The sequence below is a fragment of the Mauremys mutica genome, chromosome 11 (genome assembly GCF_020497125.1).
Source record: "Mauremys mutica isolate MM-2020 ecotype Southern chromosome 11, ASM2049712v1, whole genome shotgun sequence".
In the NCBI taxonomy this organism is placed as follows: Eukaryota; Metazoa; Chordata; order Testudines; family Geoemydidae; genus Mauremys; species Mauremys mutica.
The window spans coordinates 45,762,277-45,787,918 of record NC_059082.1 but is presented as its reverse complement, the minus strand read 5'-3'; the positions used below and the strand labels follow the sequence as shown (position 1 = coordinate 45,787,918).

Below are 25,642 nucleotides of genomic sequence, written 5' to 3'. Positions count from 1 at the left end.
CTTTTTGGTATCTAAAAATAGAATCAGTCCTGCCTAGAATATGGGCAAGTGTACTAGAGAACCACTGTATCAGAGAACCAGAGAGCACAGCTGCTCTGTGTCAGATCTTGCAGAAATTAGAGCTGTATTCTATTCACAGGGGGTGCTCCTGCAACAACCCCACCTGTTGATTCCGTTCTTCCCTCAGCCTTCCTGGGCTACCGTAGCATTGTCCCCCCACTTGTGTGATGAAGTAATAAAGAATGCAGGAATAAGACACAGTGACTTGTTAGTGAGATATGAGTGGAAGGCAGCCTCCAGCTGCTATGATAGTCCAGACAGGACAGTAAGGAGTGTGGAGGAGAGGAGCCCAGCATCCCTCTGCTAGTTCAGGGGCAATTGAATCTTTTCTTTACACATGAAGGGTTGGGGCTGATGGAGCTCAGCCCCCTGTTGCTATGATGACGATGGTTATCAGCCATATTGTACCATCTACCAGGAAAAATTAGGGCCAGGCGCCCTTGATCGACCTAACAGATGCTAGTCAGCATGGTTACCAGTCCTTTTGCACTGCCCCATGTGCCAATAGGCTGATGATGAGGACGGATACCAGTCGTTTTGTACCATCAGCCATCCATAGCGTGGGGGGAGCAAGGATGTTGGTGTTGAGTGCTGCACCATCGCGTCTATCTGCAGCATTCAGTAAAGATAGGGTGACATGTAAAAGAGTCAAGAGAGGATTGTTTTCCCTTTCACTTCTGGGGGTGGGTGGGGGTGTGCGTAAATTGCCTAGCTATGCCCTGACCCACCGCGGACACTGTTTTTGACCCTAGAAGCATTTGGAGCTCAGCCAAGAATGCAAATGCTTTTCAGAGACTGCAGGAACTGTGGGATAGCTTGAGTCCTCCAGTCCATGAGCGTCCATTTGATTCTTTGGCTTTCCGTTACGTTTGTCACGCAGCAGTGCGCTGAGTCCCTGCTATGGCATCTGTCTGGAGATATTTAAAAAATGATTTTGAGCGTTGATAGAACAGATTTGCCTGCCCTTACAGCGATCACGTCCGCATCGTCCATGCGGGAGCTCTTTCTTTATTTTGATTTTTAACTGCATCACCACCCGTGCTGATCGGAGCTCCACGCTGGGCAAACAGGAAATATTCAAAAGTTCGCAGGGCTTTTCCTGTCTACCTGGCCACTGCATCCGAGTTCAGATTGCTGTCCAGAGCGGTCAGTGGTGCACTGTGGGATACCGCCCGGAGGCCAATACCGTCGATCTGCGGCCACACTAACCCCAATCCGATATGGTAATACCGATATTAGCGCTACTCCTCTCGTTAGGGAGGAGTACAGAAACCGGTTTAAAGAGCCCTTTATACCGATATAAAGGGCCTCTTAGTGTGGACGGGTGTGGCGTTAAATCGGTTTTACGCTCCTAAAACCAGTTTAAACGCGTAGTGTAGACCAGGCTTCAGACAGCTCCCCCTCCTGATGTTGAGGAGTCTGATCATATATCATTTCCACTAGATACACTCTGATCCAGGAACCAAAGCAATTGTTTTGTCTCAGCAAAGAGAGAGTCTGGAATTGCCTCGTGCTTTGGCTGTGCAAGGAGGGAACAGAGTTGGACTCACTCTATTGCAACCCTCTTGGCTCCTGTTCAGGAGAACATGGAAGCAGCAGAGGTGGACTATGTCACTAACAAGGTGCCATTTTTACAGGGCCACATTGCTAATCCAAAGCACACTTTAATAAGGGACTTTTGCTCCACAGCAGGAAAACAATGATAGCAAATATCAGAGGGGTAGCCGTGTTAGTCGAGATCTGTAAAAAGCAACAGAGAGCCCTGTGGCACCTCTTAAAGACTAATAGATGTATTGGAGCATAAGCTTTCGTGGGTGAATACCCACTTCATCAGACGCATTCACCCACAAAAGCTTATGCTCCAATACATCTGTTAGTTTTTAAGGTGCCACAGGACTCTTTGTTGCTTTTTAATGATAGCAAAGGATGTGGCTAGCAGGTGTTCTGTCCTCCTGCACTAGCCCTGCAGAGATTTGACAAGGGGTCGTTTCCCTCCCCTCAGCCTGTGCACCCTACAGAGCACTCAACATGCTGTAAATATTATCAGCAACAGGGACCAGGATCAAGGCCCCCTTATGCTAACACAGACACTGTCAGAGAGAGTCCCCACTCTAAACAGCTTACAATTCAATAGATGATAGATAAAGGGTGGGAAGAAGGGAGGACTGTGTGATAGTAACTGGAATATGCTTCATGCAAAAAGTCTCTTGTAAGATATCATTACAAAGCTTATAATCTACTGAGTGTGTTCATCCTATTTGTATAAATGTATCATTCTTCTATCTGAAGCTAGAAATATGAAGTATTACTCTGAAGTCCTATTGTAATTATGCAAAGTGTGGGCCATTAATAGTGGCTTGGAATCTTGATGGCTCCCATAAACCAGGACAATTGGTTGTAAATGGCTCTGTTTACTTGCAAGTCTTCCTGTATACATGTATGCTGGCAAATGGGTAATGAAGTCTTACAGTGCATGTGATCATGTCACCTGAACTGGAATCCATCTTTAACCTGGTGCTTTTCCATTTAGAAGGAGGGGTGGGGACCCAAAGAGACAAAAGATTCCCACTTTGTGCCAAAGCTATATAAGGGAGTGGAACAGAACAAAGGGAGGCAGTCATGAGAAATCCCTAGCTACCGCCTGAGCTGGAACAAGGACTGTACCGGGGAAAAGATTGGGCCCAGACTAGAAGGAGGCTAGTCTGTCAAAGAAGCTTATTGGAACATCTCTGAGGGTGAGATTTACCTACATTTAGTTTCCTACTGTATTAGGCTTAGACAGGCGTGTTTTATTTTATTTTGTTTGGTAATTTACTTTGTTCTGTCTGTTATTACTCAGAACCACTTAAATCCTACCTTTTGTATTTAATAAAATCACTTTTTACTTATTAACCCAGAGTACATATTTATACTGGGAGGGGGGAGGGAACAGCTGTGTATATCTCTCTAGCAGTAGTATAGAGGATGAACAATTTATGAATTTACCCTGTATAAGCTTTATACAGGGTAAAATGGATTTATTTGGGTTTGGACCCCATTGGGAGTTGGGTATCTGAGTGCTGGAGACAGGAGCACTTCTTAAGCTGTTGTCAGTTAAGCCTGCAGTTTTTGGGGGTCATGGTTCAGACTTGGATCTGTTTTTGCAGCAGACTAGCATGTCTGGCTCAACAAGACAGGGTACTGAAGTCCCAAGCTGGCAGGGAAAACGGGCTCAGAGGTAGTCCCAGCACATCAGGTGGCAGTCCCAAGGGAGTTTCTGTTACCCAACCTGACACAGCTTGTTATTCCCAGTTTACCGATGGGAAACTGAGGCACAGAGAGATTAAGAGACTTGCCCCAGGTCCCACAAGGAGTCTGTGGCAGAGCCAGGACTCCAGAGCTCCTGAATCCCACTATGTGCCTTAACCAAGAAACTGCTTCCAGCATCCTCTATAGCAATTCTAGCTGTGTCCTGTGAAGCACAAAGAGCTGCCAGTTACAGCCTCCCAATGAAAGAACTAGGCTGAGTCTCCCACTGGTTCTGCACCCGTTCTGTGCATGGGACTCACTCAGTGGAGCTCCTTGGCCTGAGCACAGCAACAATCAATACAGTTCCGTACAGGGTCTTGGCTGTCCTCAATTACCCTCAGATCAGAAAGCATTAAGTAACATGACACACATCTGTCATGTGTCATTTGTTCTCTCACTCCCATCTTCTCCACCAGGGAAGAAGTGTGTGTAGTGGAATGCCTTGTTTTGGTAGGTTTTATATATGGCCATACCACTCTGTCTATATTAGAGAAGGAGAAGTGTGCCTGGCACTTGGAGTGGAAGGGGGGGAGGTTTGGGATGGTCCTTAGTTCTTGGGGTTGGGCATTTGTTCCACAGTCTCACACCAGCCCCCAAGAAAGCTCTGGTTCCTGTACAGACAAGCTTTGCATGGATGGTAGAAAGTTTCATTGTGCCAGAGGACTGGTATTGTCAGCCCCAGTCTCCTGCCCAGGAGATATCCTGAGTGCAGGCTGTTAAATACCATGAAGCTAAGGACCTACACTTTCACTTTGACTCCATATTATATGGAAAGCCAGTGTGGAGAACAGAGATGGGTTCACAATATCCCATGTTGAGGAGATGCACTGCAGTGTTCTGTACCACAACCACAGAAGTGTAGGACTGACGGGACCTCGAGATATCTTCTAATCCAGTCCCCTCTCCTCCACTTTCAACTCCAAGTGCTTCACCTCTTTTGTCCTCTGCTTCCAAGTACATTATAGAATATCAGGGTTGGAAGAGACCTCAGGAGGTCATCTAGTCCAACCCCCTGCTCAAAGCAGGACCAATCCCCAGACAGATTTTTGCCCCAGAGCCCTAAATGGCCCCCTCAAGGATTGAACTCACAACTCTGGGTTTAGCAGGCCAATGCTCAACCCCCTGAGCTATCCCCCCATCTGTAGGAAGAAATCCCTGTCCTCCTCAGTCAGAACTCAGGAGGAGCAGAGACAGGCAAAGCGCTTGACGGCGGAAGCGGAAAGAGTGGTGAAGCGCTTGGAGGTAGAAATGCAGGTGAAGCACTTAGAGCTGGAAAAGGCTAAACTGTACAATCAGGTAACCCTAACAGTCCTTCTCCAGGTACCACTCCCCATGCCAAGAAATTCCCCATATACAAGGTGGGCAATGATACAGAGGCTGTCTTAGAAAATTTTGAAAGGGCCTGCCTTGGATACAACATAGACCAGTATATGGTGGAGCTGAGGCAGCAACTCAGTGACCCTTAGCAGAGGTGGCACCTGAAATACCTAAAGAACACATGAATGAGTACAACCTTTTAAAACAAAAGGCCAGAATTAGAATGGGACTAACACCTGAGCATGCCCATTGACAGTTCAGAGCCCTACAGTGGCTTGTCATTTTCCTGCCACGCCTGCCACATGGTAAAAGATTGGGATGCCTGGATATCAGGAGCAAGTGTTAAATCTCTGGAAAATCTGTCTCTCCTAATGCTAATGGAACAGTACTTAGAGGGTGTTCCTGAGGAAATAAAAAGGTACATCCTAGATGGAAAGCCCAAAACTATAATTGAGGCAGAGGAGATCAGAACCTAATGTGTGGAGGTGGTGGAGAAGAAAGCTAGTAGCAGTTGGAGCAGATACCAGAAGGGGCAACCGGAGACAACACCCCATCATCGGGGTGAGCCCAAAGCCCCACCTTGCAAGGAGGAACCCTCCATGCAGCCAGGGAGACCCCAGATGCCAACTCATCCCACCACCCCACTCTCCAACCACCCACCTCGCCCCAGCCCACAGTCAGTTGGGTGATGCTTTAAATGTAATGAGCTGAAGCACGTGAAGGCCAACTGCCCCAAGAGCACCAGCTGACTGCAGCTCATCACCCCAGAGTCCCACCAAGAGCCTTCAGGCCCAGATGTCTCCCAAATACTCCAAGAGTGAAGGGAAACTGTGAGTGTGGACAGGAGGAAGATTCCTGCATGGAGAGACACTGGTGCACAGGTGTCAGCTATCCACCAGTCCCTGGTGGACCCCAAACTCTTCGAACCAGAGGCCCAAGTGATGGTGCAACACATTAAGGCCAACTCTTTTAACTTGCCTACAGCCAAGTTGCCTGTCCAGTACAAAGGCTGGTCAGGGATATGGACTTTTGCAGTCTATGATGATTATCCCATTCCCATGCTGCTGGGAGAAGACTTAGCCAACCAACAGGGCGGCTAACAGGGGAGTTTGAGTGGGAGTTCCCATTGGAGGAGCCAGGTATTTCGTGTTTGCGTCTGTCTCTGGGGTGCTTGTGTCTCTCTCTGTCGGGGCAGACTGCTGAGCCCTGATTAGGGGGCGGAGCTAGGCGGAGGAGGGGGCCTATAAAAGCGGCCGCCCAGCCAGGCAGCGGCACAGCTGATCGCAGCGGCCCAGGAGCCGGCCAACAGGGTGGCTAACAGGGGAGTTTGAGTGGGAGTTCCCATTGGAGAAGCCAGGTATTTCGTGTTTGCGTCTGTCTCTGGGGTGCTTGTGTCTCTCTCTGTCGGGGCAGACTGCTGAGCCCTGATTAGGGGGCGGAGCTAGGCGGAGGAGGGGGCCTATAAAAGCGGCCGCCCAGCCAGGCAGCGGCACAGCTGATCGCAGCGGCCCAGGAGCCGGCCACCAGGGCGGCTAACAGGGGAGTTTGAGTGGGAGTTTACAGGGAGAGGTGGAAGGGGGCGGCGCCGTGTCCCCTGTGTTCCCCAGGTAAGAACGCCGAGCGAGGCTGAGACAGCAGCAGCCATGAGCCAAGCAGTGGAGGATACACCGAGGATGAGAGCATGCAGCAGCTGCGGTATGTACATGGTTCTAGCGGGGGACCCAGAACAGTACTATGTATGCATGAAGTGCCGCCTAATAGAGCTGCTGGAGGAAAAGATCCAAGGCCTAGAGCTGCAGGTAGAAACCCTGGTAGAGCATAGAAGGGGGTTCGAGCAGCTGATGGAGCAATGGCAAGCAGTGACCGAAGGGGAATGCCCAGGGGTACAGGGGGAAGCAGGGGCTAAGGCCAGTGAGGGGGGACCGCCGGATGAGGAAGATGGGCGGTGGAAGCATGTGACCGTGAGAAGCAGGCCGAGAGAAAGGAGAGCCAGTGAGGGAGAAATAGAGCTAAGGAACAGGTTCGAAGGTCTGGAGAATGAGGAAGGGGTAAAGCAGGTGGTAGCTGACGGTGGGAGGCCAAGGAAAAAGAGAAGAGCGGCTAGTCCGATAGAAAGAGGGGAGGAGTCCATGGAGGCAGCACCAAGTGTGGGCCAAGGGAGGATACAGGATGGCTTAACGGGAACCACAAGGAATGATAGGAATGAAAGGAGCTTGCAACCAGGGGGGACGGAGGATAGGTTAGAGGACCGCACTGTCCCCAGGCAAAGGCAGGTCTACGTGATTGGGGATTCCATACTGAGAAGGTTGGACAGGCCTGTGACCAGGGCCGATCCGGAGAACAGAAGGGTGTGCTGTCTACCGGGCGCTAAAATACGGGATGTGGACCTGAGGTTGAAAAGGATCCTAAGAGGAGCAGGTAAGAACCCTTTGATCATCCTTCATGTAGGAACGAATGACACGGCTAGATTCTCGCTAGACAGGATCAAGGGAGACTATGCCAGGTTGGGTAAGACGCTCAAGGAAATTGAGGCTCTAGTGATCTTCAGTGGGATCCTACCTGTCCCTAGGGAAGGGCGCCAAAGGGGTGACAGGATTGTGACGATTAATAGTTGGCTGAGGGAGTGGTGTTACAAGGAGGGCTTTGGGATGTATGGGCACTAGGAGGCTTTTGGGGACAGACAACTGTTCTCACGGGATGGGCTCCACCTAAGTAGGGAAGGAAGTAGACTTCTAGGAGGGAGGCTGGCTCATCTGATTAAAAGAGCTTTAAACTAGACACTGGGGGGAGATGGTTGGGAGAGGTCCTGGTGTTCTCCACGCCAAATTTATACATTGGGAGTGAGAACAACAGGATAACAACAGATATAGCCAGAGGGGGACGGTTAGGTGTAAGGAAGAGGGGGGGGGGGACGGATACTAGATCGACAGGTCATACTGGTAGTACTGTGTCCCTACCAAGTTGGGTGAAAAGGGTGAGAGGAGCCAAACAGCAAAAATTAGGATGTTTGTTCACCAATGCAAGAAGCTTAAGTAACAAAATGGAGGAACTAGAGCTCCTGGTCCGGGAATTGAAACCGAATATCATAGGAATAACCGAAACATGGTGGAACGGTAGCCATGACTGGAGTACAGGTATGGAAGGGTATGTGCTGTTTAGGAAAGACCAATGCAAAGGTAAAGGTGGGGGAGTAGCATTGTATGTCAACAATGGGGTGAAATGTAACGAAATAACTAGCAATGCAATGGATAATACGGAGTCTGTTTGGGCAATGGTCACATTGGGGAAGAAAACTACTAGAGCGTCCCCTGGGATAGTGATTGGGGTGTGCTATAGACCGCCGGGATCTAGCCTGGATATGGATAGAGAGCTCTTTAATGTTTTTAAGGAGGTAAATACTAATAGGAACTGTTTGATCATGGGGGACTTTAACTTCCCGGATATAGATTGGGAAACAAATGCTAGTAATAATAATAGGGCTCAGCTTTTCCTAGACGTGATAGCTGATGAATTCCTTCATCAAGTAGTTGCTGAACCGACGAGGGGGGATGCCATTTTAGATCTGATTTTGGTGAGTAACGAGGACTTTGTTGAGGAAATAGTTGTAGGGGACAACCTTGGCTCGAGTGATCATGAGCTAATTCGTTTCAAAATAAATGGGAGGATAATCAAAATTGCATCTGAGACTAAGGTATACAATTTCAAAAGGGCTAACTTTACTAAATTAAGGCGACTAGTTAGGGAAGTGGATTGGACTAACATATTTAGGGATCTAAAGGCGGATGACGCCTGGGGTTACTTCAGGTTGAAGTTGCAGGAGTTGTCAGAGGCATGTATCCCGAGAAAGGGAAAACGGCTCGTAGGTAGCAGTTTTAGACCGAGCTGGATGAGCAAGCGTCTTAGAGGGGTGATTAAGAAAAAACAGAAAGCGTACAAGGAGTGGAAAATGGGAGGGATCAGCAAAGAAACCTACCTTATTGAGGTCAGAGGGTGTAGGGAAGCAGTGAGAAAGGCAAACAGCTGGGTGGAGATGGACCTAGCGAAGGGGATTAAAACCAATAGCAAAAGGTTTTTTAGCCATATAAATAGGAAGAAAACCAAGAAGGAAGAAGTGGGACCGCTTAAAACTTTAAACGGAGTGGAGATTAGGGATTATCTTGGAATGGCACAATATCTGAACGAATATTTTGCCTCTGTCTTTAATGAGGCTAATGAAGGGCTAAGGAATAGTGATAGAGGGACTGATGGGAATGAAGATATGGGGGTAGACATTACGGTATCTGAGGTAGAAGCCAAACTTGAACGGCTTAACGGAAGTAAATCGGGGGGCCCGGATAATCTTCATCCTAGAATATTAAGGGAATTGGTGAGTGAAATTGCAAGCCCGTTAGTGATGATTTTTAATAAATCTCTAAACTCGGGGTTTGTACCGTTAGACTGGAGATTAGCTAATGTAGTTCCTATATTCAAGAAGGGGAAAAAAAGTGACCCGGGTAACTACAGGCCTGTTAGTTTAACATCTGTAGTATGCAAAGTCATGGAAAAAATTTTAAAGGAGAGAGTGGTTACGGAGCATGAGGCCGATGGCAACTGGGACAAATTACAGCATGGATTTACGAAAGGTAGATTGTGCCAAACCAACCTGATCTCCTTCTTTGAGAAAGTAACAGATTTTTTAGACAAGGGAAATGCAGTGGATCTAATATATCTTGATTTCAGTAAGGCATTTGATACGGTACCGCATGAGGAATTACTGGTTAAATTGGAAAAGATGGGGATTGAAATGAAAATCCAGAGGTGGATAAGGAGCTGGTTAAAGGGGAGACTGCAGAGGGTCGTATTGAAGGGGGAACTGTCGGGTTGGAGGGGGGTTACCAGTGGAGTTCCTCAAGGTTCGGTTTTGGGTCCAATTTTATTCAATCTATTTATCGCTGACCTGGGAACCAAGAGTAGGAGTGGGCTGATAAAGTTTGCGGATGACACCAAGTTGGGAGGTACTGCAAATTCGGAAAAGGATCGGGATATCCTCCAGGGAGATTTGGATGACCTTGTAAACTGGAGTATTAGTAATAGGATGAAATTCAATAGTGAGAAGTGTAAGGTAATGCATTTAGGGATGACTAACAAGAACTTTAGTTATAAGCTGGGGACGCACCAGTTGGAAGTAACGGAGGAGGAGAAGGACCTAGGAGTCCTGGTTGATCGTAGGATGACTATGAGTAGGCAATGTGATGTGGCCGTTAAAAAAGCTAATGTGGTCTTGGGATGCATTAGGCGAGGTATTTCTAGTAGGGATAAGGAGGTGCTTGTCCCGTTATATAAGGCGTTGGTGAGACCTCATTTGGAGTATTGTGTGCAGTTTTGGTCTCCCATGTTTAAGAAGGATGAATTCAAACTGGAACGGGTACAAAGAAGGGCCACTAGAATGATCCGAGGAATGGAAAGCCTGTCGTATGAAAGGAGACTTGAGGAGCTCGGTTTGTTTTCCTTAACCAAAAGAAGGATAAGAGGAGATATGATTGCACTCTTTAAATATATCAGAGGGATAAATACCAGGGAAGGAGAGGAATTATTTCAGCTCAGTGCTAATGTGGACACGAGGACAAACGGATATAAATTGTCAGTCAGGAAATTTAGGCTTGAAATTAGACGAAGGTTTCTAACCATCAGAGGAGTGCAATTCTGGAACAGCCTACCAAAGGAAACAGTGTGGGCGAAGGACCTCCATGACTTTAAGATTAAGCTAGATAAGTTTATGGAGGAGATGGTATGATAGGATAACGGGCTTAGTCAATAGGTCAATTAAGTGCCACACTGGTAATTAGTACAATGGGTCAATGATAGGATATTGTTAGCCTTTTTCCAGAGGGTATGGCTGGAGAGTCTTGCCCGCATGCTCGGGGTTCAGCTGACCGCCATATTTGGGGTCGGGAAGGAATTTTCCTCCAGGGTAGATTGGCAGTGGCCCTGGAGGTTTTTCGCCTTCCTCCGAAGCATGGGGCAGGGGTCGCTTGCTTAAGGAGTGGGTGGATCGGCTTATGTGGCCTGCATCTTGCAGGAGGTCAGACTAGATGATCATAATGGTCCCTTCTGATCTTGAATTCTATGATTCTATGATTCTATGTGAGGCTAACAGAAAAGGTGGGGATGGTCACCTGCAGCCAGGCTAAACAGGCCTCCACACCTAACTACATTCCCGAGCCTCCTACAGGAGCCCAGCCAGAGGTGGTGGAACGAGATTCCAGACCAGAGTCTATGGCAGCAGTTGTAAATCCAGTTCCTGGAACCCAGCCAGAACCAACCCAAGGATCGGAACTGGCAGAGCAGTCAGCACCAGAATCAGGGGAGTCAGCACCAAAGGGTGCTACAAAGCCTGATCCTGCAGCAGCAGCTAGACTGGCGCAAGAGACTCAACCGGAGGCTGAAATACCACCTAGTGCACCAGCAGAGTGGTTCACAGTCAACGGAAACAACCCAGTCACCTGCTTCGCTTCCAGTGGGACCAAGTCCACAACCCAGCGAGAAACTAATGTCTCTAGCATCAAGGGAACAGTTCCAGGCAGAGCAGGAAGTGGATGAGAGAGACTCAAGGGAGTTTGGACGGCAGCACAGAGCGACCCACCACCTCTCAGTTCTTCTAATAGGTTCAGGTTTGTTATAGAAGGAGGACTTTTATACAAGGAGGACTGGCATCCTCAGAGACAGCTGGTAGTTCCAACTAAGTACAGGGAAAAGCTCTTGAGCTTAACCCACGATCACCCTAGTGGCCATTCTGGGATGAACAGGACCAAGGACCGTTTGGGGAAGTCATTTCACTGGGAGGGGATGGGTAAGGACATTTCTACCTATGTCCAGTCTTGTGAGGTGTGCCAGAGGGTTGGAAAGCCCCAAGACCAGGTCAAGGCTCTCTCCACCACGCCCGTCATTGAGGTTCCATTTTAGCATACAGCAGTGAATACTCTGGGTCCTTTCCCTAAGAGACACCCAGGGGAAAGCTGTACATACTGACTTTCATGGATTTTACTACCCGATGGCTGGAAGCAGTAGCTCTAAGCAACACCAGGGCTAAAAGCATGAGCCTGGCATTTTTGCCAGGGTAGCTTGGCCCTCCGACATCCTTACAGATTTGGGAACTAACTTCCTGGCAGGGACCATGAAACATCTTTGGGAAGCTCATGTAAACTACTTGGCTGCCACCCCTTACCACCATCAAACGAATGGCCTAGTGGAAAAGTTTAATGGGACTTTGGGGGCCCTGATTCGTAAATTCATGAATGAGCACTCCAATGATTGGGACCTAGTGTTGCAGCAGTTGCTCTTTGCCTACAGGGCTGTACCACATCCCAGTTTGGGATTTTCATCTTTTGAACTCATTTACAGCCACGAAGTTAAGGGGCCATTACAGCTGGTAAAGCAGCAGTGGGAGGAGGTTATATCTTCTCCAGGAACTAACATTTTGAACTTTGTAATCAACATGCAAAACACCCTCAAAAACTCTCTCGCCCTTGCTTGAGAAAACCTACAGGATGCTCAGGAAGAGCAAGAGGCCTGGTATGATAAACATGCCAGAGAGCATTCCTTCAGAGGAGGTGACCAAGTCATGGTCCTGAAAGCGTTCCAGGCCAATGAGATGGAAGCATCATGGGAGGGGTGATTTATGGTCTGAGAGAACCTGGGAGTTGTTAATTACCTCAGGATTCCCAGACCCTACCCTAAAACATAAAATATACCATGTTAATTCTCTAAAGTCCCTTGATTTCTCAGGAATAAAAGTTCTCCAGTTTACAGCCCAGGAGAGAGATGAAGAAAGCAATGGTGGCATAGAAGAGGTGAGACTTTCCATGACCCTTGGGCATAAGCAGCAACAGCAAATCCAGGAGCTGGGCGCCAGCTTCGCACCAATGTTTTCAGCCACCCCAGGATGGACAGAACGGGTGTACCACTCTATTGACACAGGTGATGCTCACCCAATTAGAGCCTCACCCTATTGGATGGCTCCTCAAGCCAAAACCTCAATAGAAAGGAAGATCAAGGACATGTTACAGATGGGTGTAATCTGCCCCTCAGAGTGCATGGGCCTCTCCAGTGGTTCTGGTTCCCAAACCAGACGAGGAAACACGCTTTTCTGTGGACTACCATGAGCTAAATGCTGTAACTCGCACAGAAAACTATCCAGTGCTATGCACAGATGAGCTATTGGAGAAACTGGGATGTGGCCATTCATCTCCACCTTAGACTTAACTAAGGGGTATTGGCAAGTGCTGCTAGATGACCCAGCCAAGGAAAGGTCAGCATTCATCACCCATGTAGGGCTGTATGATTTTAATGTGCTCCCTTTCGGATTGCGAAATGCACCTGCCACCTCCCAGAGATTATAGATAACCTTCTGCAAATTCCCCAAATCCAGCCAGTCACCTACCTCAATGAGGTGGCTGTATTCTCAGATTCATGGGCAGAACACTCAGAACACCTCCAAGCTGACTTCCAGAGCAGAAGGGAGGCAAGATTAACTGTTAAGGCCAAAAAGTGTCAAATAGACCTAAACAGGGTAACGTACCTTGGACACCAGGTGAGTCAACGTACTATCAACCCCCTACTGGCTAAGGAAAATGTTATCCAAAATTGGCCTGTCCATAAGTCAAAGAACAAGTCCAATCCTTCTTGGATTTGGCCAGGTATTACCGATCATTTGTGCCATACTATAGCCAAATTGCCACCCCACTGACAGACCTGACCAGAAAAAAAAAAAAAAAAGCCAAATGCAGTTCAGTGGACTGAAAAGTGTCAAAGCCTTTAACCAGCTTAAGGTGGCCCTTATGTCTGGCCCTGTACTAAGGATCCTGGACTTCAACCAACCATTCGTCATAACCAAGATGTGTCCAAGTGTGATGCAGGGGCAGTTTTAATGCAGAAAGAACCAGATCAACAATTCCATCCTGTTGTGTTTCTCAGCAAAAAACTTTCTGAGAGGTAAAGCCACTGGTCAGTCTCAGAAAAAGAAGGTTATGCCATTGTGTATGCTCTGGAGAAGCTATGCCCATATATTTGGGGACAGCGGTTCCACCTGCAGACTGAACATGCTGCACTGAAGTGGCTTCACACATTCAAAGAGACTAAAAAACTTCTTCAGTGGAGCTTAGCTCTCCAAGACTTTGATTTTAAAATACAACACATTTCAGGAGCCTCTAACAAAGTGGCTGATGCACTCTCCCGGGGAGGTTTCCCAGAATCAGCCAGGTAAAAATGTCCCTGAATTCTAAGTCATTGTAATGTAAAAAGTACTGTTTAGTTCTTCATGTAATTATTGGGAAAATTAGAGGTGCATGTAACTTATTAACTCTGTTTCCTAAATTTCCAGGAGGAAACCCCAGCTGGTGTGGACCCTACCTTAACCAGGCTGGCCAGCACCATCTGTGATTGGGGGGCATGTGATAAATCAAGTGTTTGGGGGGTAGCTCCCTTTGATGGACACTCAGCCAGCCAGTTAGCTGTAAAATCCCTCTTGGTAGCTATTCTCTCTTGCTTTACCTCCAGGTAAAGAAAAGGAAGTGGGCAGCTGACCAAAAGAGCCAATGGAAAGGTAGAACTTTTTAAAATTGGGAAAGAAACTTTCCCTTTGTTGTTCTCACAAGAAGAAAACACAGAACAGCAATACTATAAGCAGGAATGCTGTGTAAAGTTTGAACCAGATATGAAAACCATCAGATCATATCTAGAACTACTTTCAACAACCCATATATGTAAGTAAATTAGGAATGTTTAGGAAGATGTGATTAGGTTTATTTCTGTTCATTTAAGGCTTGTGGATTCCTCTGTGCTAACCCCAGATGTTTTTGTTTGCTTGTAATCACGAAGCTAACCCCCAAGGAAGCTCTTTTGAGTGCTTAATTTTTGGAATTGCTCTTCTAAAATCTAGCAAAAGCCTAAGTTCCCCATGTATTTTCTTCCTTTTTGTTTTTAATACAATTTACCTTTAAGAACAGGATTGGATTTTTGGTGTCCTAAGAGGTTTGTGCATATGCTGTTTGATAAGTTGGTGGCAACAGCTGGTTTCCTTTGTTTTCTTTCTCAGCTCTTCCCCAGAGATGGGGGTGAAAGGGCTTGAGGGTACCCCACAGGGAGGAATTCCCAAGTGCTCCTTCCTGGGTTAAAGGCAGTGATGAGCTGCCAAAATCTTAACAACGGGTTCCCTATAAAAAGTTCTGATTTAACAACGGGTTCCCTATAAAAAGTTCTGATTTAAGGGATGTGCGACAGCATGTATTTTTTGTACCAATAGGGTTACCATACGTCCATATTTTCCCAGGAGGTGATTAAGAACCGAAAAGCCTGACATGTCAGGAAAATACAGATGTATTTTAACCCTACCTAAAGTTCTTTTTTAAAAAGATGGGGCTGAACTAGAAATGAGCTCCGTTTCACATGTGTGGGTGGTGATCAGGGACAGTCTCAATTTTTGGGTCTTTTTCTTATATCGGCTCCTATTACCCCTCACCCCCGTCCCGATTTTTCACACTTGCTGTCTGGTCACTCTAGGGTGTGCACATGTGTGGGTCCCAGCTGCTCCCTGCCCCCCCCCCCTTCATTAAAGCAGGTGTGCAGGGTTACTGCCCTGGGAACTGCAGGGCACCAGTGGATGTGGGGCTGGCTGCAGATAGGGGCGTGGGGCAGGGCTAGCTGGAGGCAGGGAGTGACACGGGCTGGCTGTGGGCAGGTGATGCAGACGGGCGGGCTGCGGGTGGCTGTGGGCAGGGGGTGGCTGCGGGCGGCTGCGGGCAGGGGGTGGCTGCAGGCAGGGGGTGGCTGTGGCAGGGGCTGCAGGCAGGGGGTGGCTGTGGGCAGAGGGTGGCTGTGGCTGCGGCTGGCTGGGGGCAGGGGCTGGCTGGGGGTGGCTGTGGGCAGGGAGTGGGGCAGAGGGCGGCTGCGGGCAGGGGCTGGCTGCGGGCAGGGGCTGGGGGCAGGGGCTGGCTGGGGGCAGGGGCTGGCTGGGGGCAGAGGGCGGCTGTGGGCAGGGGCTGGCTGCGGGCAGGGGCTGGGGGCAGGGGCTGGCTGGGGGCAGGGGCTGGCTGGGGGCAGGGGCTGGCTGGGGGCAGGGGGTGGCGGGGGCTGGCTGGGGGCGGGGGGCGGGGGCTGGCTGTGGGTGGCTGTGGGCAGGGGGTGGGGGAGGGGGTGGCAGGGGGTGGCTGGGGACAGGGGGCTGGCTGCGGGCAGGGGGCTGGCTGCGGGTGGCTGGGGGCAGGGGCTGGCTGGGGGTGGCTGGGGGCAGGGGATGGCTGGGGGCAGGGGGTGGCTGGCGGCAGCTGGCGGCTGGGGGTGGCTGGGGGCAGGGGCTGGCTGGGGGCGGCTGGGGGCAGGGGGCGGCTGGGGGCAGGGGCTGGCTGGGGGCAGGGGGTGGCAGGGGCTGGCTGGGGGCAGGGGGCAGGGGCTGGCTGTGGGTGGCTGTGGGCAGGGGGTGGGGTAGGGGGTGGCAGGGGGCTGGCTGGGGACAGGGGGCTGGCTGCGGGCAGGGGGCTGGCTGCGGGTGGCTGGAGGCAGGGGCTGGCTGGGGGCGGCTGCGGGCAGGGGATGGCTGGCGGCTGCGGGCAGGGGCTGGCTGGGGACAGGGGGCTGGCTGCGGGCAGGGGGCTGGCTGCGGGTGGCTGGAGGCAGGGGCTGGCTGGGGGCGGCTGCGGGCAGGGGGTGGGGCGGCTGCGGGCAGGGGCTGGCTGGGGGCAGGGGGCGGCTGGGGGCAGGGGGCGGCTGGGGGCAGGGGCTGGCTGGGGGCAGGGGGTGGCAGGGGCTGGCTGGGGGCAGGGGGCAGGGGCTGGCTGTGGGTGGCTGTGGGCAGGGGGTGGGGTAGGGGGTGGCAGGGGGCTGGCTGGGGACAGGGGGCTGGCTGCGGGCAGGGGGCTGGCTGCGGGTGGCTGGAGGCAGGGGCTGGCTGGGGGTGGCTGGGGGCTGGGGGTGGCTGGGGGCAGGGGCTGGCTGGGGGCGGCTGGGGGCAGGGGCTGCGGGCAGGGGCTGCGGGCAGGGGGGTGGCTCTGGCTGGGGGTGGCTGGGGGCGGCTGGGGCTGGTTGGGGGCAGGGGCTGGCTGGGGGCGGCTGGGGGCAGGGGCTGCGGGCAGGGGGGTGGCTGTGGCTGGGGGCAGGGGGGGGCTGGGGCTGGCTGCGGGCAGGGAAGGCGGGGGAGGGGCACAGATACTCACACGGGGGGGGGGCTGGGAGCAGCAGGACGCAGCCGGGGACTCACCAGGCAGCAGCAGGAGCCCCAGGGCCAGAGGTCCAAAGAGCAGGAGCAGCAACAGGGCCAGGAGGCAGCTCACATGGCTCTCGCAGCACAGCGCAGCGCCCCCCGGGGGCCGGGAGGAGGAATTACAGGCTTCCCAGGCAGAGCCCATCAAAGCTTCCCTCGCAGGGAAGCTAGTTAACAAGCGGTTCTAAAACCGCTTCTAAATTTAACAACGGGTTCGTGCGAACCGGTGCGAACCGGCTCCAGCTCACCCCTGCCAATACTCCCATCTCATCTCAAGAAGATACTATGAGAATGTGGTGATGGGGGAGGAGGGTCACTGGCCTTCCTGATTCTTCCTGATTTCCATAGCCTGCTCCACAGACTGCGTTATTGCTAACTGTCTATTATCTGAGCTCTAGGGGGAAGGTTGCAGGGAAGAGGGGAGCAGAGAGATAATTGTGGGACAAAAATAGCAGCTGCTGTGCAAGCAAAGCACCCTGCAATGTCCCTTTAATTGAGGGATGAATTCAGCAGTTTCTATACGTTGCAGAGAACATATTCAGCACATCAAGCCATCTGAGACACAGACTGTTCCACAGGTATTATTTAATATGGAACAAGAATTAAATGATGAGAAAATCCTGTATGAGAAACTCAGTAGGGCCAAATTCACTACCACGGGTATTAATGGGTTTACTACAGGAATCCATTTGGCCCACAGTGCTTGAGTAGCTAAACTGAGACTGACTCTCACACACTGAATACCACAGAACTGGTGTAAATGGCAGGGATAAACTGTTATGAAATTGCACAAATTGGAAGGCTGTATTTCTACAACCATCAGCCCAAATCCTTGATTTCTATGATGCGCATTAACTACTCGGGCTGATCAGCATGAAATTTAATTTACATTAAAGCAGCCTGAGATGAAGGGAGCACAAAATTAACTTGACTTGATTTACTGCACAGAAGCTGGAGTGAATGGGACTTTTGCAACCCTGGCCTGATGCCCATCAGAAAAAAAACCCAGGGTAGGGATTCGGCAGGGAAGATAGTAGTTTAGAGTCAAGTCACTTACCCAACAGCCATCTCTGAAATACATGCCTATCGTGTGGTATTGGTCTTTCAGACAATGCAAGCTCCTGGCCATTTGCAGTCATTAAAAAAAGCCCATGACGCTTTTTGCAAAAGTTGGATGATAGCCCAAGTATCATGACTAACCCCCTGTGGGTGCAATTAATGATATTCTGTCTCCTAGCATTCTCACCTGAGGCTTCAGTTGGTTGCAGTATTCTTCACCTCCTCTCCGAACCACCCTCCCAAAAAACCAAATCGTTATATGTTGTTGTGTGTTCTGCTAAACAGCTGCAGTGCTCCACCTCAGAAGTAGCTCCATTTTAGTGTTGGGTGATGCTATTCCTTCTAATCCCTTTTTCACCTCACAGAGCTTTATTGTGAGGCTTAATTGGCTAATGTTTGTAAAGCGCTTTGAGATCCTCAGGAAAACAGTGCTATAGAACAGAACAACATTATTATTGTTGTGAGGTTTTTTAAAGTATTTTTCATTGAGAATGTAGAGTTCTGCAAAATATCAATGATTGCAGATATAATGTGAATACAAACAGAACTGGGAGTCAGGCCCCCTGGGTTATAGTCCCAGTTCTGCCACTTACCTGCAGCGTGATCTTAAGCAAATCACCTTTCCTCTCCATGACTCAGTTTCCCCTCCCCCAGTTTATCTACCCTGTCTGTCTAGACTATAAGCTCTTTGGGGGCAGGGACAGTTTCTTACTCTGTGCTTGCACAGCACCTAGTGCTAGGGGGGCCTTATCTTGGGGTGGGAATGCTTACCAAGCACTATTGACTAGAAATAAATAGTATTGAACAACAACTACAGTTTCCTGACTTTCAAATGTTTTGATTTGTTGGTTTTTTGTTTTTTTTTAAATAAAAGTAGTGTTCCAGAGCTGCAGTTCTAGATGAGCAGAGGTCTCCTATGTCCAAACATACAAATCTTAAGGATGGCTGTATGCTTTAATGTCTTCTTTTTGAATTATTCCATAATAGGGACAGGACTCCTCAGACAAATCCCATCACCGCCATGTAAATGAAAGAGCATCTTCCAAGATGAGCAGGAAGAGCTAGCTGGGCTAAGCACCAATGACTTTGGTAGGAGCTGTCCACATGCTGCCTTAGGCAGCCTTCCATTCCACCTACAGGTCCTGGGCCACATCCCAGTAGCTGGCAGGGGGACCCAGGCCCACCCACTGCTGTGAGCTCCAGCCCAGGGACCCTCTGACTAGCAATCCAGCTCTGTTCACTCTCAGTCCTGGTTGCTGATTCCCTGGGCTCCTTCCTACTCAGCCTCTATCTCCTCCCTTATCTCTGGGTTTGCCACCAGAGCTTCCTCCACTCCCCATGGCTACTCCACCCCTGTAGGACTCTTGTAAGACTCCCTAGATCGGGCAGGACCCCAGGGCTCATTTGACCTCAGATGCTCTCTTTTTACCTACTTAGCACTCTATCTCCCTAGAGAGTGACTGCAAGACCTTCCTTGTGCTTCCTGCTGTGCTTATTGCCTGGTTTTATAATCCTAGCCCAGCTCCTCCCAGCTGGGCTTCCTTTGCCCTTAAGTGTGATCAAGCCTTGGCTCCCCTCAAGGTGCAGCATATACAGTTAATTGGCCCCCTGACTCACTCAGGGCTCATGTGGGTGAGCACCCAGTTAAACCCCAGCTGTAAAAAGAATGGGAATAATGATATTGACCTTCTTTGGAAAGCCCTTTGAGATCTACTGGTGAAAAACACAAGAGAAGAGCTAGATAGTATTTCTTATCCCTCTAGTTCAAGTAGAAATGCACTAAGTAGGACAGGTGTTACAGGGTCACAACCATCCTACCTTGCTCTTATTGATAAGATCTATAGATTCAATGTGTATCATTAGGTTTTTAGTCTGTAAGGGACCAATATGGTCATGTAGTCTGATCTCCTGCATAACACAAGCCAGAGAATTCTTGCTTTGAACCCATCACTTCTGCTCTAAATGAGAGGGAGATTCCAGCTAGATGAGAGTGGGATCGGAGTATGTAGGGGTGTGTGAAGAACCATTGCACTGGAAATTCAGGTATCCTTGCCCTACAGCAAAATGTGCTGCTGATGTTTGTCTTTCTCTGTTAAAAAAAAGGTACTTACTTTGTTTATAACTTTCTTCTGAATCAACATATTGATTATTGATACATGCAGAGAAGAAAGGAGCTATTTAGAGGCTTGTGTTTTTCTATTACATCAAAATGATGAGCTATATTTTCCTCTATTAAGCCTGCTTTCAAGAAAGGAGCCAAAAGAACAAATATATAAATGGGGATGCACAACTTGGGAGTGAGTAAAGAGCAGACCAAAGAAGCGAGGCTGGATGAGGTGAACTAAAATAACCCTGTCTGAATTTTCTAGCTATTCCGTGAGTTTACTGTATTAGGTCTGCTTGCCTAAGACCACGATAAAACAAGTAATAGAATCATAGACGTTAAGGTCAGAAGGGACCATTATGATCGTCTAGTCTGACCTCCACAAAATCTCACCCAGCCACTCCTGTATCAAACCCCTAACCTATGTCTGAACTATTGAAGTCCTCAAATTGTGGTTTAAAGACCTCAAGGTGCAGAGAATCCTCCAGCAAGTGACCTGTGCCCCACGCTGCAGAGGAAGGCAAAAAACCTCCAGGGCCCCTGCAAATCTGCCCTGGAAGAAAATTCCTTCCTGACCCCAAATATGGTGATTAGTTAAACCCTGAGCATGTGGGTAAGACTCACCAGCCAGCACCCAGGAAAGAATTATCTGTAGTAAGTCAGATCCCATCCCATCTAACATCCCATCACAAGCCATTGGGCATATTTACCTGCTAATAATCAAAGATCAATTAACTGCCAAAATTGGCTATCCCATCATACCATCCCCTCCATAAACTTATCAAGCTTAGTCTTGAAGCCAGATATTTCTTTTGCCCCCACTACTCCCCTTGGAAGGCTGTTCCAGAACTTCACTCCTCTAATGGTTAGAAACCTTCATCTAATTTCAAGTCTAAACTTCCTAGTGTCCAGTTTATATCCATTTGTTCTTGTGTCCACATTGGTACTAAGCTTAAATAATTCCTCTCCCTCCCTCGTTTTTATCTCTCTGATATATTTCTAGAGAGCAATCTCCCCTCAGCCTTCTTTTGATTAGGCTAAACAAGCCAAGCTCTTTGAGTCTCCTTTCATAAAACAGGTTTTCCATTCCTTGGATCATCCTAGTAGCCCTTCTCTGTACCTGTTCCAGTTTGAATTCATCCTTCTTAAACATGGGAGACCAGAACTGCACATAGTATTCCAGATGAGGTCTCACCAGTGCCTTGTATAATGGTACTAATACCTCCTTATCTCTACTGGAAATACCTCGCCTGATGCATCCCAAGACCGCATTAGCTTTTTTCACAGCCATATAACATTGGCGACTCATAGTCATCCTGCGATCAACCAATACTCTGAGGTCCTTCTCCTCCATTACTTTCAACTGATGTGTCCCCAGCTTATTATGAAAATTCTTATTAATCCCTAAATGCATGACCTTGCACTTTTCACTATTAAATTTCATCCTATTACTATTACTCCAGTTTACAAGGTCATCCAGATCTTCCTGTAGGATATCCCAGTCCCTCTCTGTATTGGCAATACCTCCCAGTTTTGTGTCATCCGCAAACTTTATTAGCACATTCCCACTTTTTCTGCCAACATCAGTAATCAAAAGATTAAATAGGATTGGTCCCAAAACCGATCCCTGAGGAACTCCACTAGTAACCTCCCTCCAGCCTGACAGTTTATCTTTCGGTATGACCCATTGTAGTCTCCCCTTTAACCAGTTCTTATCCATCTTTCAATTTTCATATTGATCCCCATCTTTTCCAATTTCGCTAATAATTCCCCATGTGGAACCGTATCAAATGCCTTACTGAAATCAAGGTAAATTAGATCCACTGCATTTCCTTTGTCTACGAGTTCTGTTACCTTCTCAAAGAAGGAGATCAGGTTGGTTTGGCACGATCTACCTTTTGTAAAACCATGTTGTATTTTGTCCCAATTACCATTGACCTCAATGTCCTTAACTACTTTCTCCTTCAAATTTTTTTTCAAGACCTTGCATACTACAGATGTCAAACTAACAGGTCTGTAGTTACCCGGATCACCTTTTTTCCCTTTCTTAAAAATAGGAACTATGTTAGCAATTCTCCAGTCGTACGGTACAACCCCTGAGTTTACAGATTCATTAAAAAATTCTTGCTAATGGGCTTGCAATTTTATGTGCCAGTTCCTTTAATATTCTTGGATGAAGATTATCTGGGCCCCACAATTTAGTCCCATTAAGATGTTCGAGTGTTGCATCACAGGAGCAGGAACAGAGCCCAAGCAGAGAGAGACAGCGTGTGTGTGTATACATTTTTCTTTATTCATTTCCCAGCATGCTCTTATATACAATATGGTAGTCAATCAATTACTAATTGATTAATCAAATCAACACAGCTGCAGCTGTAACCCATAGGGTAATTATCCTACACACCTGTATCCTATTTACAATTAGCTGGCCAATGAGAACAAGCCCAAGGCCAGTCCTTCACACACAACTCCCAGCATAATCAGCTCAGTATCTCACATTCTAATCCCACATCTCCCCCCTCTAATCAAAATAAAAAGGAGGGAAAGGAAAAGAGGATAAAAAACATTCACAAGACATTTCCAACTTATAACAACATAACACCACAATCTATCACAAGCCAAAATTAAAACTTTATACCTGTTTTCAAAAGTTACTCTGTTTTGTAGATACGATCCTTAACATATAACCCCAAAATATCGAACAAACAAAAACAAGACACAACAGACAAATGATGTAAATTCTGCAGGATTCCCCCCTCACTGATCCCTCAGATGTCAGGCGATCAAACTGACACTGAGGGTGGGGGGAGGTCCTAGACACATCAAACCACATAACAACACAACAACAATTCTGGCCAGAAAACAGACAACACGAAACATAACAAAACACAAGACATAAATTTTAACTCTAAATAATAAACACAAAATTTCTTTCAGGCACAGCAAAAATCATTTCAAACAAGTAACTCATTCACGGAGGATCAAACAGGAAAAGTCCTGACAGAGCTAACAAACAGTTCTCCTCCGGGGGCTCTGGTTCCGCGGCGCCTGAGCGCGTCTCGTAAGGCTCTCCGAAAGATGCAGCCAAGGCCAAACCCACTTCGCCGGTATGCACCTGGGACCTGCATCAGTGGCAACACACGCATAACCCCTGCCCCACGTTAGCAAGTCAACTGGTCCTTTCCATATTTGCTGCTGATAATCAAACCATTTGACCGAGGGTCGGGGGGCCGCACCCTGCTCTTCCCCAGTCATCCCGTTGACATGTTTAATCGCGGGGGGCACCTGGCTGTTTTTACCAAGATGTAACCAATTAAGCACATGAAGAGCTTTCAGCAACCGAGCGGCAGGCGTCTTATCCAAGGCGTCTGCCCGCTCACTGCAAATCCCCCCTTTCTGTTTTAAGAGGAGCGCCTTAAAAGAGGCGTGAGCACGTTCAATAATAGTTTGTAGTTTGTCTGCTTCAACCTGAAGGGTTTGGACAAGCAGTTCTTTGGCTTGTAGCTCCTTCTTAATTTCACTTAGCTCAAGAACAGCAGTTCTATAATGACGATGGTTATGTGCTGCATCTACTTTGGCTGCCGCAACCTGCTTTTTAAGGTTATTAACTTTTGACTTTTCTCTTTCTAAGGCAGTCTGTAAAGCTTGAATATTTAGGACTGCTTGAACCCGGAGATTCAGCTGCACCAGGTCTGCCTCTCTTTCTGCTAGTACTGTTTCGGGGGTGTTGCTGTACTCTCGCAAAACAGTGTTAGACTGACCAAGACCAGTGAGCTTCCCCCGTTCATGTTCCAGTTCGAGGGCCAACTTCTTGTTTATGTCTTCCAAACGTTTTATCTTCCTCCTGAAACCTCTAGATTCTTGAAGCTCCTGGCTGGTGAGTGAAATTACTTCTTGCAGCTCTTTCTCCGACATCATCTTACTGTGGCTAACAGCCTGCAGCTCTATCTCCAAAGCTTGAATCCTTTCATGGGAAGCCTGGTTATTTCCTCCATCAGCGATTTGTGCTTTTAGTTTGCTCAGCTCTAGTTCAGAAGATTCCTTTGCAGTGAGGGCTTCCTGCAGCCGGCGGCTAAGAATGCCAACTGCATTCTCATAGGCTTTATGTTTTGCCTTCATTTCTTTCTGTGCACTGGTCAGATCTAACCCCAGACGCTTCATTTTTTGTTTCTGTTCAGTGATGGCCTTTTTGGCTTCCTCTTGCATGTGTTCTACCTGTAGTTTTAATACCTCATTCACCTCAGCAAGAGATGTTATTTGTTCTTTATCAATCTGCAAAGACTGTAGCTGTATCTCCATGTCATCCCGTTCTTTTTGTACTGACTGGAGGTGGCTTTCTAACTCCACCATCTGCTGGTGAACCTGGGATACTTCCTTCTGAAGTCTTGAGCATTCAACATCAATGGACTGCTTTTCACTTTGAAGTTTCAGTAGCTCCCGTTTTAGTTCTTTCACTTCCAAATCCAGCCGCTTCTTTGTAGATTTCAATTCACTAATCAGCTGGTCCTGTGAACTTGCATCTCTTCGATAAGCTTCCACCATTACCTTTTGCTGTAGGAACTGCTCCTTTACTTTTTGGGTCTGTTTCTTCAGGCTGGCATTTTCCTGTTGCAGATTTTCCACCTGGCTCAATTGTGCCAAGATTTCTGATGCTGCCTCAGTACTTTCACCTAAGAAGTTTACTCCTTCATCAAGTTCTTCTTTGCTTGCTTTTGCTGCCTGCAGAGCTACCTCTAAGACAATCTTCTCATTCTGCAAATATTGGATCGTATCATTTTTGGCCTCAAACTCCTCCAGTCTTCTCTGCGCGGTGAGCCATACTGGACTCAGGGAGAAAGCCTCCTCATCGCCCTGAGTCACCGATTTCCAAAGCTCACAGCCCAGCCGCTCCCAAACAGTTTTAACGGAAAGTCCCCTTCTTCGTCCCCACCGCAACAGGCGGGATAACGCATCAGAGGGGAACTTTTCTCCCCGCCGCTCCGTGATGCGTGTCACCGTCTTCTCCTCTGTTGACGCAGCGGTTCCCATATTAGCTGCTCACCTCTGAGCTCAGGTTCGCCCCCCCCCCCTTTTTTTTTTTTTTTTTTTTTTTATACCAACGGGTTATTTCTTAGACCTCAAAGTCATGTTACAAACACAAGGTAAAATCTGCCCCATGCAACATGCTTCACTTTTGTTTCCAAGTGTAGATTCACACGTCAGAAAATATTGCTCCCTTATAAACTCTCACACATACACAGGCTGTTGGCTGGCTGACTTCTGCCTCTTCTCCTCCACACACACGGATTTTTTTTTTTTTTCCTTTTTTTTTTTTTTTTTTTTCAGGCCTTTTAAATTGCCTGTAAGTAACAAATGCACGTAGCTCCCGTTCCTGATCTCTCCTCTCTCTGCCACGCTCCAAACTTGCCAAAAGGGAGCCGCACAGACACTAGTTGAAGATTCACTGAGCGCACCCAGGCTGAGCGCGGCATTTCTCACTGGAGCTTTTCGGAAAAGCCCTTGCAAAGGCGTTTTGTTTTTGTTGCAGGTGACACCAGAGCCCTGTTAGACTCCGCTGCTCCGGGAACGCCGCTCCAGCGCCT

The 25,642-nt window shown here is 48.4% G+C and overlaps 1 protein-coding gene across 1 annotated transcript in view; it reads right to left on the bottom strand.

The window, feature by feature from the left end:
* LOC123344095 (golgin subfamily A member 3-like) overlaps positions 1-25,094 on the bottom strand; it is a 76,105-nt gene extending 51,011 nt beyond the window's left edge. Inside the window, exon 1 of the mRNA XM_044979885.1 lies at positions 23,382-25,094. Coding sequence (XP_044835820.1) covers positions 23,382-25,088 — 1,707 coding nt within the window. The 5' untranslated portion in view covers positions 25,089-25,094. The remainder of the gene's footprint in view (positions 1-23,381) is intronic.
* Between the last annotated feature and the right edge of the window lie 548 nt (positions 25,095-25,642).